This window comes from Cebus imitator, unplaced genomic scaffold (assembly GCF_001604975.1).
Source record: "Cebus imitator isolate Cc_AM_T3 unplaced genomic scaffold, Cebus_imitator-1.0 Scaffold17, whole genome shotgun sequence".
NCBI lineage: Eukaryota > Metazoa > Chordata > Mammalia > Primates > Cebidae > Cebus > Cebus imitator.
In genome coordinates, this window is record NW_016107332.1 from 3,664,181 (window position 1) to 3,681,381 (window position 17,201).

The 17,201-nt window shown below is 39.3% G+C and overlaps 1 protein-coding gene across 2 annotated transcripts in view; it reads left to right on the forward strand.

Moving 5' to 3' along the window:
- The window catches only part of EGF (epidermal growth factor), a 91,349-nt gene that overhangs the window by 53,860 nt on the left and 20,288 nt on the right, over positions 1–17,201 (forward strand). For both annotated transcript variants that reach the window (XM_017509715.2, XM_017509719.2), the window contains exons 14-18: positions 2,669–2,836; positions 3,542–3,691; positions 6,720–6,839; positions 12,742–12,858; positions 13,560–13,685. In XM_017509715.2, the coding sequence (XP_017365204.1) occupies positions 2,669–2,836; positions 3,542–3,691; positions 6,720–6,839; positions 12,742–12,858; positions 13,560–13,685 (681 nt within the window). The remainder of the gene's footprint in view (positions 1–2,668; positions 2,837–3,541; positions 3,692–6,719; positions 6,840–12,741; positions 12,859–13,559; positions 13,686–17,201) is intronic.

Consider the following 17,201-nt stretch of genomic DNA (forward strand, 5'->3'; position numbering starts at 1 on the left):
ATTAAAAAAAAAAAATTAAAATTTTATGTATAAGATTCTCTAAAAATTAAAGATATACTTCACAATAAATGATATGCTTATGTACAACCTTAGACTTTATCATCCATTTACTTCAGGGGTATTTTTTGAGATATTATAGGAACTGGAGATACACTGGAGACTAAAACAAATATGATTTCTGTAAAGCCAAGGAATCTAGTGCAGAATACATACATTATTTAAAAAATAAAAACAAACAAAAAAAACCATCATCCAGGCTGGGCATAGTGGCTCACACCTGTAATCCCAGCACTTTGGGAGGCCAAGGCAGGAGGATCACTAGAACCCAAAAGTTTGAGTCCAACCTGGCCAACATGGCAAAACCCTGTCTCTACTAAAAATACAAACATTAGCTGGGCATGGTGGCAAGCACCTGTAATCCCTCTGCTACCCAGGAGGCAGAGGTGAGAAAATCACTTGAGCCTGGGAGGTTGAGGCTGTAGTGATCCGTGATCACGCAGCTGCACTCCAGTCTGGGTGACAGAGTGAGACCCTCTCTCAAAAAAACAAAAAACAAAATATACATCATCCAAATAAATATAAAATTGTAGCTTTGACATAAAAGGTAGAAAGGAATTTGAAAATTTCTGACCAGAATGTGAGGACACCATATTCTAAACCAAAAAGCATAGCAGATACTTTGTGAATCATTTATATTGCTACTATATGACTAATCCAATTGACTATTGAAGGCCATTATCAAATAATTTTATATTAAATTATGTAAGTAATATTCTCATCATTACAGTGCCATCTATTGGTATATATGTGGTAGCTTCCCAACTGACAGTTCAGGATTTCTAACAGTGGATGTTATGTGCTCTTAGCACAAAAATGATAACTGAAGTAATGCATTTGTTAGTTGGCTAGATTCAGCCATTCCACAATGTGTGTGTGTATGTATATATATATATATATATATATATATATTTAAAACATCATGTTGTACATGATAAAAACGTATTATCTGTCTATTAAAAATGTATTTTAAGAGGTTTATGGTCTTCTTAATTTAAAATACAATTAGTTGTGGCTCTTCTGTAAACAAAAAATAGGAAAGATTACGTCTAGTGTGGGGTGTTTGTTGAAACACTATAGCTAATTCTAACATGTGCTTCAACATGGATGAATTCCTGAGGATACTGTGCCAAGTGAAATAAGCTAGTCACAAAAAGACACGTACTGTACAATTCCAATTATTTGAGGTATCTAGAGTAGCTAAATTCATAGAAAAAAAAAGTAGAATGGTGGTTTCCAGGGATGAGGGAGAGGAAATGAGAAGTGGTTTAATGGACATAGAGTTTCAGTTTTGCAAGATGAAAAAATTCTAGAGATTGGCTGTACAACAATGTGTGAATGTACTTAACACTACTGAACTTAGAAATGGCTGAGATGGTAAGTTTTCTGTTATGCTTTTTCACCGTGATAAAAAAGCACTATAGCTATTTTTAAAATTCCCTTGCTGTACTTAAGGCTTTAATTTGGGACCAAGGACTAGAGACTAAAATGAATCTTAATGACCTCGGTCAACAATGGTAAGCGGAGACTCATTGTAACCAGGACAAGTTATTTGAGTTTGCCACCAGTAGGGGAAGACATTCATTCCAATCTGTCAAACGTTTACAAAAAGAGTGGCCTGTGGGAATGTGAGCAGCCTTGATTAAAACATCCAACTTGAGCTTCTTTAGCTTTAGTCTCTAACCACTTGAGAGAGAACATTAAAACATTCCCTTGTGTGTTCGATACTTGCATGCCTTCTCAGAGCAGTTTCAGTGGCACGGAGAGGTAGCTGATGGAGGTAGCTCAGAAGGATGCCCTCTTACTGTCAGTAGGAGCCATGAAAATGGAGGCAGCAGATAATAAGTGATTCTTTCAAAAACTTGGCTAAAAAGGGAAGGAAAGAGACCAAGAGGAGCTAGAGGGGTCACAGGGATAAGGAGATGAAGATGGGAGAGAGGATATTAGAAGGAATGAAGCTAGTGGAATGAAGAGAGTGGAGATGTAAGAGAAAGAGGTGGTTGTTGAGGAATCTAGGCCCTAGAGAAGGCAGGAAGGGTGACCTCAGGGGCATAGGTCAATATTAAATAAGGAGAGAGGAAAGGAGGTGGGGCACTAATGCAGACAAATGTGTTGGTGGAGATGGGAACATAGAGAGACTCTTATACAACTACCTCACATTTTGAAAAATCCTTATGACAACCTGTGAATTCGACCTACCGCTTATTACTGCTGCTCAAAAGAATGAGAACCTAAGGCAAAGAGTGGTAAGATAAGTTACTCAAGTTCAGTCTATAAGTAGTGACAGATGTACTAAACAAATAAAATTCCACCTTTGCCTCCTTCTTGGTGCTAGGAAGACAATCGGCCCACATTCTCCCACTCTGCAAATGTTGGGTGATAATAGGCTTTGCTGGGACCCCATACCACTGGGCGCCCATTCTAAAGCGAGGTTCCTTCCTCACGTGGGCTCTCCGTGAGGCAGGTATAAGTCAGTGGCTCGCTCATAATTTGCTGAGTAGCTAAAGAGTTGATTTAATGAAGGAATGGTGTGTAAATTTCAAGCCTTGTCCTTTCCACAGTCATTGCAAAGACAAAGAAGGTGTATTTAACAAATTTGAATTGTTTCCAGGTCACCCGTTTGCTGTAGCCGTGTTTCAGGATTATGTGTGGTTCTCAGACTGGGCTATGCCATCAGTAATAAGAGTAAACAAGAGGACTGGCAAAGATAGAGTACGTCTCCGAGGCAGCATGTTGAAGCCCTCATCACTGGTTGTGATTCATCCACTGGCAAAACCAGGTATACACTGGAGATGTTACACCATCTTTCCTTGGCAGGAATCTGCAACTATTTTAATGGTTTGATGTCATGCAGTTGGGGTGGGGGTGGAGGGGATTTTGTAATTTTCACTAACTGCGTAGATGTTAAGATTTTCTAGGATTTAGGTTTAAGACAATATGGTAGTTTGGTCATTGGGGCTTTATCCCTTCAATTTCATCTCTTTTCTTGAACAACTCTTACTTACCTGCTACATTTCAAAGAGCCTTGGGTTAAAGGCACTAAGGGAAGGCAATTTAGACACGGACAGTGGACACTTGGACCTTCCCATACCCCTGAGGGTGCCAGTGAGTGGGTGTCAGCCAGGAGTGAGCCAATGAAAAAGGCATCTCGCATTTTATAGTAGCTCTTCTTTCTGAATTGCTCTTTGTCAGTTTGACTAGATGATGAATCAGGAAATACAAATCACATTTGACTAAAGAGCCTCTTGAACAAAAGTACTGGCTATACTCAGTACTCATAAGGTAATAACATTTTGGCTTTATCTTAGAATCAGTGGCTTCTTGGGGGAACTCTTCTGAAATAACTATTGATACACCCTCTGTTTAGATCCACTGCGTTTCTCTCCCTAAAAGCTGTAGCTTCCGAAAAGCAAGCTGTAGACTTGGATTCATAGCATCCTTTTCATCTCCAGACTCACCTGTGAATTTGCCTCTTCTCTACTAGGAGCAGATCCCTGCTTATATCAAAATGGAGGCTGTGAACATATTTGCAAAGAGAGGCTTGGAGCTGCTTGGTGTTGGTGTCGTGAAGGTTTTGTGAAAGCCCCAGATGGGAAAATGTGTCTGGCTCTAGATGGCCATCAGCTGTTGGCAGGTAATATGTTAAATTATGTATCAAATTATCTAACTTCGGTGCAGGAATACAGCTGTACATCCATCCCTGTGCTTTCACTGATTTTTAATATTTTGGATGTTAAAAGCTTTCCTGTTTTTAGGAATGCTAAGAATTTGTTTGTTTATTTGTTATACTCTGTTGAGTTTTGACTTCCTTATTACAGGCACAATTCAATTGACCTCTAGCGATAAAAGTCTTAAGTTCCAAGCCTTCCACCTCCTCATCTATAGTGGAATGGGTCCCAGACTTGGAACTAAGTGTCAAAATGGTATCACCTCACAAAAATGTTTAGAGATATTTTGTTTAGAAGTTTTATGTCCTCAATTTTAGAGGTAGTAGTGTATGATCTCCCTATCACATGACAAGGCTTAATAGGAAAAGCAAAGTCCTTTATAGAAAATAACTTCAAGATATCAAATAAATGTGGGAAATCCAGCCTGAGAAGGCTTGTGATGTGCTTTTTTTACAAAGTAGATATGACTCTGAGGAAAAGGAAGAGTGAGCCAAGTGTGACGTGTACCCAGTAGCACCGAGTTGCCTCCCTTGAACGTGCAACCAAACAATCTGGGCATCTTTGGATTCATCCCTTGATATCTTTCTACCAGAAATATACTAAAGATAATTTACATTTTATTAATTTTTTTAAAAGTTATATTTATCTGGTAAGTGTGGTATAAATATAAGTAAAGTGACAGATTGATGAAAAATAAATAAATCTAGCCACAGACCTGAACTGGATACTTTGGATTTTCAGAATTTTCTATTAATTGTTGCCTTAGTTCAACAGTTCTCAAACCTCTTGGTTTCAGGATCCCTTTACAAAAATTATTGAGAATCTCAAAGAGTTTTTATGTATATCTGTCAATATTTATGATCTGAAAATTTACAACACAATTGAGAAATCTATTGACATTACAACAATAAATGTACCTATTAATATATATTTTATAAAAGTAAACGAAATAAGTACATTTTCCAAGTCAAAAAATATGTATCGAGAAGAGTGACACTGTTTTACATTGATAACTCTAATGTCTGTCTTACAGAGGGTAGCTGGATTCTCGTGTCTACATCTATGTTAAATCTGTCATGTGTCATCTTGGTTGAAGTCTATGAACACAGACATAGAGTTGGAAAAGGGCTATTACAATAGCATTTTGAGGTGTCTTTTTCGGATATAGACGGTAGCTTCCTAAAGCTTAGTTGCAATGTGGAATCTGACATTGGCAACAGTTATTGCCAGCTGTGTTCCTTGCTTGAGGTGACAGGCTCACTTCATTCGTTTTTAAGGAAAAGTGGATGTTTGCTATGTACCCAAGTCTTAATAGCACAATTTTCCTTTTTTTTAAGTAAAATAAGGGGCTATGAAAAAAGACGTCAGTTTCAGCTCACAATTCAAAAATTGCTTGTGTTTTTCCTCTAGATAACCATCATAACTTCAGTATGCACTGAAAGAATTTATATGTATTTCTTATTTTATTACCGAGAATGTTAAAAAGCTGTGTAGTTAATGGTTGAGAGTTTTAAAATTAATAATTCTTATTGATTCAAAACAATCTTCTTGTGAAACTGGATTTTATTTCTATTTTTTGAGACAGGGTGTCCCTCTGTTGCTCAGGCTGGAGTACAGTGGCATGATCATGGCTCGCTGCAGCCTTGGACCCCCAGGCTCAAGTAGCTGGACCCCACCTTAGCCTCCTAGGAGCTGGGACCACAGGCGTGCACAACCATGCCTGGCTAATTTATTTTTATTTTTTGTTATTTTTATTTTTTGTGGCGACAAGATCTTGCTATGTTGCCCAGGCTGGTCTTGAACTTCTGGACTCAAGTGGTCCTCCCACCTCAGCCTCCCAAAGTGCTGTGATTACAGGTGTCAGCTACCCTGCCCTGCCAAATTTTTTTCCTTTTCCTTTATTATTTATTTTTATTTTTTTGAGGCAGGGTCTTGCTCTGTTATCCAGGCTAGAGTGCAGTAGCATGATCTCAGCTCACTGCAACCCCTGCCTCTGGGGTTCAAGAGATTCCTCTGCCTCAGCCTCCTGAGTAGCTAGGATTACAGGTGTGCACCACCATGCCCAGCTAATTTTTGTATTTTTAGTAGAGATGGAGTTTCACCGTGTTGGCCAGGCCAGTCTCAAACTCTTGGCCTCATGTGATCCACCCGTCTTGGCCTCCCAAAGTGCTGGGATTACAGGCATGAACCACTGTACTCAGCCTTTTTTCTTTTTCTTCTTTTTAAAAATGAGTGTGTGGCGGTAAAGAGCTGAGCTGCTGGTAGAGTTTGTTGTCATTTCCTTTTTCCATACTAAGGCACCAGCAGTTACCCACATTCCTTTGGCCATAACAGTACAAATGTGAACATGGTGGAAAAAGGCAATTAACTTTATTGTATTATTAAGAAAAGACTTACAGGGACATAAGCCTTTAGGGACTCTCTGAAGGATGATCCCAGGGTTCTGAGGATTACAATTTAGAAAACTGCTATCTTACAGAATCCATTTCTCCCCTATTCTGAGAGTGGGGAGTGCATGAATCTTATGCCTGTATTAAATTATGACTTTTTTGTGTCCTTTCATATTATAAAATGTAGGTAAAATAAAATAAGCGTGAAAGCAGCGTAAAGGAGAAAGAATGTGTATGGAAGACAAACTGGGGCGATCACCTCTCTATTTTGTCCTTGATAACCGTGGGCTGTGATTATGAGCTGATTATTCCCTAAGGATTTTGGTATTTTACTCCTGTTTTTTGCCAGTACCTGAAAGAGTCCTATCTTTCTTCCCTATTGGTTCCTTACCCCCCAAATCATTAAGTGCTCAGTGAAAATGAGAGGGTATGGGATAGCAGGGTGAGGTTTACTAAGTTACCAAGACGCTGACAGTTTGAATCCTCTTACTCTAAGGATGAGTCTGAACTCACAACAAATGAATAATCATAAATATAAATTAAATCAAACTTTTTTTTTTAAACAGAAAAGCCAAATTTAATTGCATTTATTGACCGTCAATAGGTGGTGACGCTGATCTAAAGAACCAAGTAACACCACTGGACACCTTATCTAAGACCAGAGTGTCAGAAGATAACATCACAGAGTCTCAACACATGCTAGTGGCTGAAATCTTGGTGTCAGGTATGAATAACCTGTTCTGTAATGTACCTTTGGCTCCAGCAGTTTCCGTCCTACTGATGAGAAATTTTGAATTACCTTTCTAACTTAATATTGGCTAAGTTCTACACAAGGCTAATAAAGCCAAACCTTGGACTCAAGTCTGTCTCTTCTGAATGATGTGCCTGAGAAAGATGGCTGCATATTAGCCTGGACGTGAACAGCACACCTTGAGAGTCTTTGGATGAGAGTCTTCGTTCTGTGAAGAAATACAACCTGGAAACAAAAGTAAAACATAGGACAACATATTTGAATGTATCTCCATCCATACCTGATATTTTTGGTATTTGGTCCGCCTGGCTGTTTTTCCATTAGCCTGAAAAGTTGATAGTAATTGATAAGCAAATATAGGTTGACTGCTTCAACTGCTGCAGAAGGTCCACAAATGGCAAATGTTGAAATTCTTTTCTTCTATGCTGCACATTTGTCACCAAAATGCCAAATCTTGTGTTCAGTAAGTAACAACTTTAGAGAACCTAAGTCTTTTATGTTCTATATTCACTCAGGAGGTCAGTGGTTTTCCAACTGGGTTCAGCTTAGCCCTAGAACTTCTGCAAACCCCCCCTTTCACTGTAGGTCACTGCCCTTTAAGCAGTGTAACTTGACTTTGAAACATTTTGTTTCTTTGTGTTACTGAGTAACACTTTATTTTAATAAGATTTATGTGGAAAAAAAAAAAAGGTTTCAAAACTCCACATTAGGACATTTAAGGAAATGCTTTATCCAACGTTTGTGGTCTGCAAACTACTTTTTTGATGTACAGGGCTCTGGGGACCTCTTACCTTATCAGTGTGATTTTAAAAATAAGATAAAAATAAGGAGGTTCACAATTTTAGTAATAACAATGACTAACATTCGCAGAGAATGTTAAATTATATATATAGTCATTCCTCTGTATCCACAGGGGATTGATTCCAGGATCCCCGAGTATATCAAAATCTGCGCATATGTAAATCCCAAAGTCACCCCATGCAGCCCAGGCATACAAAACATTAGGCATCTGCATAGGCAGGTTTCACATCCCACTAATAATACTGATCTGTGTTCAGTTGAAAAAACTCCAGGTATAAGTGGACCGGTACAATTCAAACCCGTGTTGATCGAGCGTCAATTGTAATCTCTAATTTGCTCCTTATTACAAATCAGTTTGCAGATGTGAAAGCTGAGAGACTAAGATATATTAAGTTAGTGTCTTGATCAAAGGTTTTTGAAAATTATGACCAAATAATTAATTCATGTGAAAATAAGAAGTTCTGGAAAACTTTGTTAATGTTAGGAATATTATGTGTTCAGCAATTTATTTGGCATACACTGTGCTAAGGGTAAGTGCTGGGGAAAGCAAGATGAGCTGAATACCACCCCAGTCCTCAAGGCCACAGTTTGTTGTGGACACAAACAACATGATAGATTAAAATACTTTAAACCAATGTTAAGGATATAGAGAACCTTGGCAAAGTCACCAGGAGTCCCTAGAGGTTCATAGAGCATATTTTGAATGACTGATGGTTGAGGGACTGAAAGACTAAGATAAATGACAGATGGGTGGGAATAGGGGAGCGATTAAGTGACCAAGGATTTGTGAGTTTGTCTTAATACCTAGAGCCTGGTGTAGAATAGAGGGGACTGATTGTCCTGGTGAAAAACTCCTCATCTTTCTATACTTGGATTGTGTTCTGTGTTGTCCTAGCCTGTGAAGTCTTACTTCCACATAAGTCAGGCTCAGGGGTCTAATTTCTGTTTCAGAGTGAGATTTCACATCAACAAAGTATCTATGGCTAAAACACAATGTGAAAACGCCACATTAGGATTTTAGAGTATCTAAAATTCTTAACGTGGCCTGCTGGGCTGTGTATGAACCAACCTTTAGATACCTCCCCAGTCTCAACAAGGGCTCATCAGCCCTTTTGCCCTTGACTTTCTGCGGCCTGCTTCCGTCACCTGGCCTTGTTTCTAACAGACACGGACATGTGCCCTAGTTGTTTTCTCAGCCCATGCTGTGCTTCTTTTTCTTTTTTCTTTTCTTTTTTTAATTATGCTTTAGGTTCTGGGGTACATGTGCAGATCTTGCAGGATTGTTACATAGGTACACACATGCCATGCTGATTTGCTACCTCCATCTCCCTTTCACCTACATTAGGTATTTCTCCTGATGTTATTCCTCTCCAACCTCCCTACCCCCTGCTATCACTTCCCTAGCCCCCGAGCCCCCAACAGACCCCTGTGTGTGATGTTTCCGTCTCTGTGTCCGTGTGTTCTCACTGTTCAACACCCACTTATGAGTGAGAACATGTGGTGTTTGGTTTTCTGTTCTTGGGTCAGTTTGCTGAGAATGATGGTTTCGAGATTCATCCATGTCCCTGCAAAGGAGATGAACTCATCCTTTTTTATGGCTGCATAGTATTCCATGGTGTACATGTGCCACATTTTATTTATCCAGTCTATCCTTGATGGGCATTTGGGTTGGTTCCAAGTCTTTGCTATTGCAAACAGTGCTGCAATGAACATATGTGTGCATGTATCTTTATAACAGAATAATTTATAAGCCTTTGGGTATATTCTCAGTAATGGGATTGCTGGGTCAAATGGTAGGATGATAAGCAACTTCAGCAAAGTCTCAGGATACAAAATCAATGTGCAAAAATCACAAGCATTCCAATACACCGATAACAGACAAACAGAGAGCCAAATCATGAGTGAACTCCCATTCACAATTGCTACAAAGAGAATAAACTACCTAGGAATACAACTAACAAAGGACGTGAAGGACCTCTTCAAAAAGAACTACAAACCACTGCTCAAGGAAATAAGAGAGGACACAAACAGATGGAGAAACATTCCATGCTCATGGTTAGGAAGAATCAATATCATGAAAATGGCCATACTGCCCAAAGTAATTTATAGATTCAATGCTATCCCCATCAAGCTACCATTGACCCTCACAGAACTGGAAAAAACCACCTTAAACTTCATGTGGAACCAAAAAAGAGCCTGCATAGCCAAGAGAATCCTAAGCAAAAAGAACGAAGCTGGAGGTATCACACTACCTGACACTAACTATACAACAAGGCTACAGTAATCAAAACAGCACAGTACTGGTACCAAAAAAATATATAGGCCAATGGAATAGAACAGAGGTCTCAGAAGGAACACCACGCACCTACATCCATCTGATCTTTGACAAACCTGACAAAAACAAGCAAAGGGGAAAGGATTCCCTGTTTAATAAATGGTGTTGGGAAAAACTGGCTGACCATGTGCAGAAAGCTAAAACTGAACCCATTCCCTACACCTTATACAAAAATTAACTCCAAATGGATTAAAGATTTAAACATAAGAACTAACACCATAAAAACCCTAGAAGAAAACATAGGCAATACCATTCAGGACATAGGCATAGGCAAGGACTTCATGACTAAAACACCAAAAACAATGGCAGCAAAAGCCAAAATAGACAAATGGGATCTAATTAAACTTAAGAGCTTCTGCACAGCAAAAGAAACAATCATCAGAGTGAACCAGCCACCAACAGAATGGGAAATAATTTTTGCAAGCTACCCATCTGACAAAGGGCTAATATCCAGAATCTACAAAGAACTTAAACAAATTTACAAGAAAAAAACAAACAACCTCATCAAAAAGTGGGTGAAGGATATGAACAGTCACCTTTCAAAAGAAGACATTTATGCGGCCAACAAATATGGTATGTTTCTTAACCCTTCTAAGTCATGTGTGCCCTTCTGTCCTCAGCCTTTCCTAGTTCCCAACTGGGCTAGGTTGCCTATTACAGCTCTCTTAGAACCTCAGTTCTGCCCCTTGATCATACTCATCACACTTGTACTTCAATAACTAATTATGCAAAACAGCAGAGCCCTTGTCAATAGCAGAACCTATTCTTCACCACAATATTTTTGGCTCTCAGGAAGGCCCAATACATCATAGGTACTTTTGAATGAATTATATTAGTTTTACTAACAGGACCTGAAGTTTCTTCTAGTCTGATAAGGTTAATTCTTATTTAAATTATCACAATATCTTTCTTTTTCATCCTTATTTAAATGTGTATTAAAGAGTGTTTGATCAAATATTTGAACAAATATCTTGGTCAAGAGTTTTTCTTTATTTTTTTTTTGGTCACCTTTTATTCTCATCCTTAGAACTATTATGAAAAATAGACCTGGCAGAAATTGTCACAACAATTTTAGAGAAGAGGAATGTGAGCACAAGCATTTGTTTCTTCCAGAGCTCCTTTGTAGCATGCATAAATATGTATATATAAAACTCTGGCTGTAGCCCGTCCCTCCTACAACTGCATAACTATTGCTTTTCATTACACACAGCTGCCTTGGGTTTGCATGTTACTAAATAAATCCTGAATCATATTCTAATTTAAGATAATTCTGCAAGTGATTTAAAATGTCATGGGTAATCGGATACCGTCCACTTTACACTCTGAGCAGCTTTGTGATTTGGGAGCTAGTCTTCCAAATAAATGCTGAATTAAATGGATAATTGATTTGGTCTGAACTTATCCATCTCTAGGAGTCATGAGTGACAGGAGATGACCAAGCAAGCATGAAAGGCAACTGCTCCCACAAGAGAAATCTTCTTGCTCAAGTAGCTAAGCAAATCAAATGCAATTACCCAATGTCTGCATTCACATGCCACCTGAATCCTACTTAGATCATTTAACTTTCTTTATCAGCAAGTTTGGAGGGCTTTTAAAAAAGTCTCTCCTGTACTTAGATGAGCAAACTTACCAGTTAATAGACAGATGATAATTTATATCCTGTGGTATGTCAGATTCCCCCAACTGCAAAAAGGTAGGGTGGGGTGGCATTTGGAGAATGATTACATACATAAGTAAAGCAAAGAAAACAAAAACTTGCTCATGTTTATGGCTCAACATGTAACTCTGTCCCCGGGGGCACTTGCATTTCAATGGAGTGTGAAATGAAATGATGCATTTACTGCACTTAACTCATATGGCTCATGTCTTTGTAAAAGTGCCTTGAGGTGTGCAAGTTACTACATAAATCTTGATAATAAACACACATTGTGACATACACATTCTATTACATATGATATTAGTAAATTGGCAGTAAATCTTTTTTATGATTGAATTTCTTTGCCTTGTTTGTGCACAGATCTACTTGCTAAATATTAGTCTGTGTGTCTTTGAGGGATAAGAATAGATTGACTCCTTTTGTTGTCACAATGGTTGGGAAGTTTCAAAATAAGCAACAGACCTTTGAAATTTGAGTCTATTTACTTCTAGCAATTTTATAATTTACATTTGCAAATGCTTTTAAAAATTACAAATAAGTTCATATAGGGTTCCTTGAACACCAGATAGTTCTTTAAGACTAAAGTTCTTTGAGAGCACATTAACAGAAACATGGCGATGGGACTATGCATCTTGTTTTATTTTTTAGACAGTGTCTCACTTCGTTACCCGGGCTGGAGTGCAGTGGCGCCATCTTGGCTCACTGCAGCCTCAACCTCCTGATCCTCTTACCACAGCCCCCCAACTAGCTGGGACTACAGGCGTGCACCACCATATTTTTATTAGAGATGGAGTTTCACCATGTTGCCCAGGCTGGTCTTGAACTCCTGGGATCAAGCAGTCCACCCTCTTTGGCCTCCCAAAGTGCTGGGATTACAAGCGTGAACCACTGCACCCAGCTGGCTATGGATCTTGTAAATGTAGATATGGTTTATAGGTCAACTAAGCATTTCTATTTGGAGACTAACCTGTCTCAGAACTTGGGAAAGGAAGTGGTGGACTGCTCTGTAGAACCTAGAATATTAAAGTCTATTTTCTTCTCTAAGGTCTGGAAATAACTGCACGGGATTCTTGTATTTGCAGATCAAGATGACTGTGCTCCTGTGGGATGCAGCATGCATGCTCAGTGTGTTTCAGAGGGAGAGGATGCCACGTGTCAGTGTTTGAAAGGGTTTGCTGGGGACGGAAAACTCTGTTCTGGTAAGAGCACAGGGCAAATACACATATTTGGACAATAGTGAACTAGAAACATTCTTTCTGCTCTTTCTGACTTAAAAGCTCCAGAAGGATGTAATCAACAGGTTGAATAAGTTATTTGATGTTAGCTTAAAAAAAAAAAAATTGGACGACATGCATAGAAAATGAGACATATAAATATATGTATGCAAATATACACATACTACGTTGAGTTTCTGGTAAAATATTATGATTATGCAATATATGCAGTTGACATTAAGGGGAATAATTTATAATTAGCTTCAGAAGCATGAATTTGAGTTCAAGTCAAGTATATGACTTCACCAATTTCAATGAAAACACAACTGTTTTTTCCCCTAGAAGCTTAGGCCATAAGTTTTAGTTAAATGAATAGATTAATAGGTTCCTATTTTATATTAATAGAATCAAAGTTATAATTTAATGATTGCTGGAAAGATCTCAGTTCTTATGGTCTGAAACCCGGGCAGAAAGTGATTTATTTACATATTTGCCTAATCAGATAGGTGGGAACTCTGTAAAGATCGATTCAGCAATAACGTGTGAACTTTATGTCCAAGATGCAAGGTGTGCCTGATGTTGTAAACAGCACCTGTAAAGGACTGACTCAGCAATTGAATATAAGATTATGCTTATTTATATCAGGATTGCCTAAATATTGCACTAGTTCCTAATTTTGCCCACAGATATAGATGAATGTGAAATGGGTGTCCCAGTGTGCCCCCCTGCCTCCTCCAAGTGCATCAACACCGAAGGTGGCTATGTCTGCCAATGCTCAGAAGGCTACCGAGGAGATGGCATTCACTGTCTTGGTAAGAGGATGCATGTGCTGAGGGAGTAGGGCAGAGTCAGGCCTCAGAAATCAGGAAACAGTGTGGGTGCAGTGAGCAGAGAGAAGACAGGATATAATTGGGGGGACACACATGTCACAATTTAAAGAGTTGTACAACCTGCTCAAACTGACATATTTCCATTCTTGGTGAACAGTCAAGTTTGTGCCCTCGTGCTATTACTGCCCTAGTCAGCTTCAAGCCCCTTTGGAAGGTGCTTACTCCTCTGCCTTTCTAATTCTTTCCCTGGGGTTTGAGTGACACCAGTGTTTCATCAATACTTCACACCTAGAGCCATGATGGGGGAGTTGGACAGCATTCACTTGTCAGTGAATTTGGTAAGAGAAATGTAGTGAACTGCAGAGCTGATGACAGTTTGCTGGAAGTCACTGCTGTGTGCATAAAGAAAAAGAGGTATGGCCTGTGAAAGGGCTCCTCCCATGTTTCTTGGTATGTTCAATAGGTGGGAGAGTCAAGCCGCTGACATTGAGATACAAGTAAAGAATGATTCAAACCTCTTTCATAATCCCTGTCCTCTGGTAAGGTCTGGGTGCGGCATGTTGGATTGGGAGTTCGCGTCGTGGATGTCTCATACCTTTCCAGGTGTCAGTAGCATCACATCACGTACGAGTGAAAACCTGCCTGAAGCCATCTGAGGCATGGTGAAGTGATGATCTGAAGTCTTACAGCACTTTAAAACTTCCCTTTCAGTATTTCTTTCCTTCCTTCTGAAAATGTAAGAAACTGATAAGAAACTCAAATGATACTGCTTTCTCCCACTTGTCAAGGTTAAAGATGAAATATCAATCATAACTATCAATTTTTCGAATCTGGTTGATTTAAATCAGACCTTTATCAGATTAGTTTTGTGGAATCCGCAGACATCTGTAAAAACTTATAAGCACATATTTGGCTGTCAGTCAGGAAAATGTCACTGTTCTAATTAAGCAGGCCCATAGATAATTTAGACAAGCAGACTTCACATTTAATTTCCTTAAATATGAAGAAAAAGGAAGGTATTTCTTGGATGTTTAAACTTGTTAGACTCTGGTTTCTCACACTGTTATTGACTCATCTCCTTCCAGTATTGATCATGCAATGGGCCGTCCTTGCCCCACCTGCGTGGTTGGCACGGAGTCCTCAGACTCCATGGAAGCAGTGGGCTTGCTCCTCTATTCTCTCTCCCTCCAGTCACTCTCTCTCTCTCTCCCTCTCTCTGTGTATGTAATTCGAAGATACAATACTTCGAACCATGCTTGGCACATGAAAAGTGCTATGTAAAAGTGTTATCCTTCTTATTAAAAGTAGTTGGGTTTCTTGGTCAAGTATACACCTTTGTCTTTGCTTCTTGGAAAAGCTCTCTTTCTCTCAAGGTGATAGTTTATTGAAATTATAACAGGACTTCATAAAAGAGTCAGTTTGGGCCATCCAGGATAGCAATTCAGTGTGTTAAATATTTAATTGCCCCCTATTAGGGGCAAGGCCACAGTACTAGAAATGTGAGAAATATCAGGATGAAAAAGGTAGTCCTTGCTCGCGAGGAAAATGTGAGCTAAAAGAAATAAAGCTGTGATCAGTGATGCAGAAGGGTACACATCATAAGAGAAGTAAAAACCACAATGAAAGTTCAGAACTGAGAAAAATATCTGTTTGAAGTATTGGGAAAGATTTCAGGGAGGAACTGTCATTTTGGAGGGAGTGTGGTAGATAAGTAATTTCATTTGCAGGAATGTGAAGGGATGGAAGCATTCCAGGCATGAACAGATCACATGACTGGCATTATGGATAGAGAGTAGTTTAGGTGAGCACTAAGTTTAGGTTATGTCAGAAACTGAGGCTGATAAGGTAGTGTATGCCATAACAAAATATCATAGACTGGATGGCTTAAGCCACAGAAATATGTCCTCTTATGGTTCTGGAGACTAGAAGTCCCACCCAGATCAAGGTGCTGGCTGATTTGGTTTTGGGTGAAGGATCTCTTCCTGGCTTGCAGACGGTCACCTGCTCACTAGTTCTCACATGCCCTTTCCTCTTTGTTGTGTAGAAAGATAGAGAGAGAGGGAAAGAGAGATAGAGAGAGAGAAAGAGAAAGCGGCGGGGGTGGGGGGGAACACTCTAGTTTCTTTTCCTCTTTTTTTTTCTTCCTCTTCTTTTGAGGACACCAATCTTATTGGATTAGGACCCCACCCTTATGACCCCATTTAACCTTACTTTCCTCCTGATAGGCGCTTTCTTCAAATACAGTCAGTCACTTTGGGAGTTAGGGCTCAATATATGAATTAGAGGGGCAGGGACACATTTCAGCCTGTAACAGATAGCTTGGGTTACATCTGTGGAAGACTAAAATCTGAGGGTCAGTCGTTGAGCTTTCACTTCTCCAGTGTAACTGGCTGAGGGTCAGCCAGTGCTGTCCTAAAATTTCTAGTGACCAAATTACAAAATGTGAAATGAAACAGGCAAAATGAAATTTAGTAATAATATTACTATTCAAATTTAATATTCAAATATATCCAACATATTAACATTTTAATATGTAATCCATATAAAAATTATTGAGATATTTAATATTCTTTTTAATTTTGGTACTAAGTCTTCAAACTCTAATGTGTGTTTTATACTCACAGCACGTCTCAGTATGAACTAGATGCATTTCGGGTACTCAGTACGCTCATATGGTGATGGCTAGCAAGTTGGACAGCAAAGTTCTAGGCAACAGGGAACCACTGGCAGCATTTGGGTAAAGTGGTGCAATGATGGGTTTATCATTGTTGTGTTGAAAGGGGAATAATCTGGCACTGGTGTTTAGGCGTCGCGTGGATGAAACATGGGGTCCAGGAATACGGTAAGGCTGTTCTTACAGTAATGGAAAATTGAGAGGAAGAAAGGCCGTCAATGTTAGGGTGGCAGTAGCTGAGAAAGAAAAGTGGTGGGTAGTTAGGAAAGAAAGGGTGATTTGTCTTATATAGTTAATACTTACATAAAAATGCAAAACTGTTATATTTTATGTACTATGTATGTCAATGACAGGGTGTCTATTCAAAAAAGTTAAGTGTGAATCTTTAGGATCTGAACTTCTAAATGTTTGCCTAGAGATCGTTTACTAATCTCTAACTTTGAGAAGTCTCCTTTCTTTCCAACCAGGAAGAAAGCTTCCAGCCTCTGTCAGGAGCTTAGAACACCTGCCTGGGGCTGGGTGTAGTGGCTCATGCCTGTAATCCCAACACTCTGGGAGGCCAAGGCAGGAGGATCACTTGAGGCCAGGAGTTTGAGGCCAGCCTGGGCAACATAGTGAGACCCTATCTCTACAAAAAAACAAAAACAAAACCAAAAACTAAAAAAAAGACAAACAAGAAGTAACCAGGCATGATGGTACAAGCCTATGGTCCAAGCTACTTGGTATGTTGAGCTGGGAGGATTGTTTGACCCTGGGAGGTCAAGACTACAATGAACCACGATCACACCACTGTACCTCATCCTCGGCACCAAGTGAGATTCTGT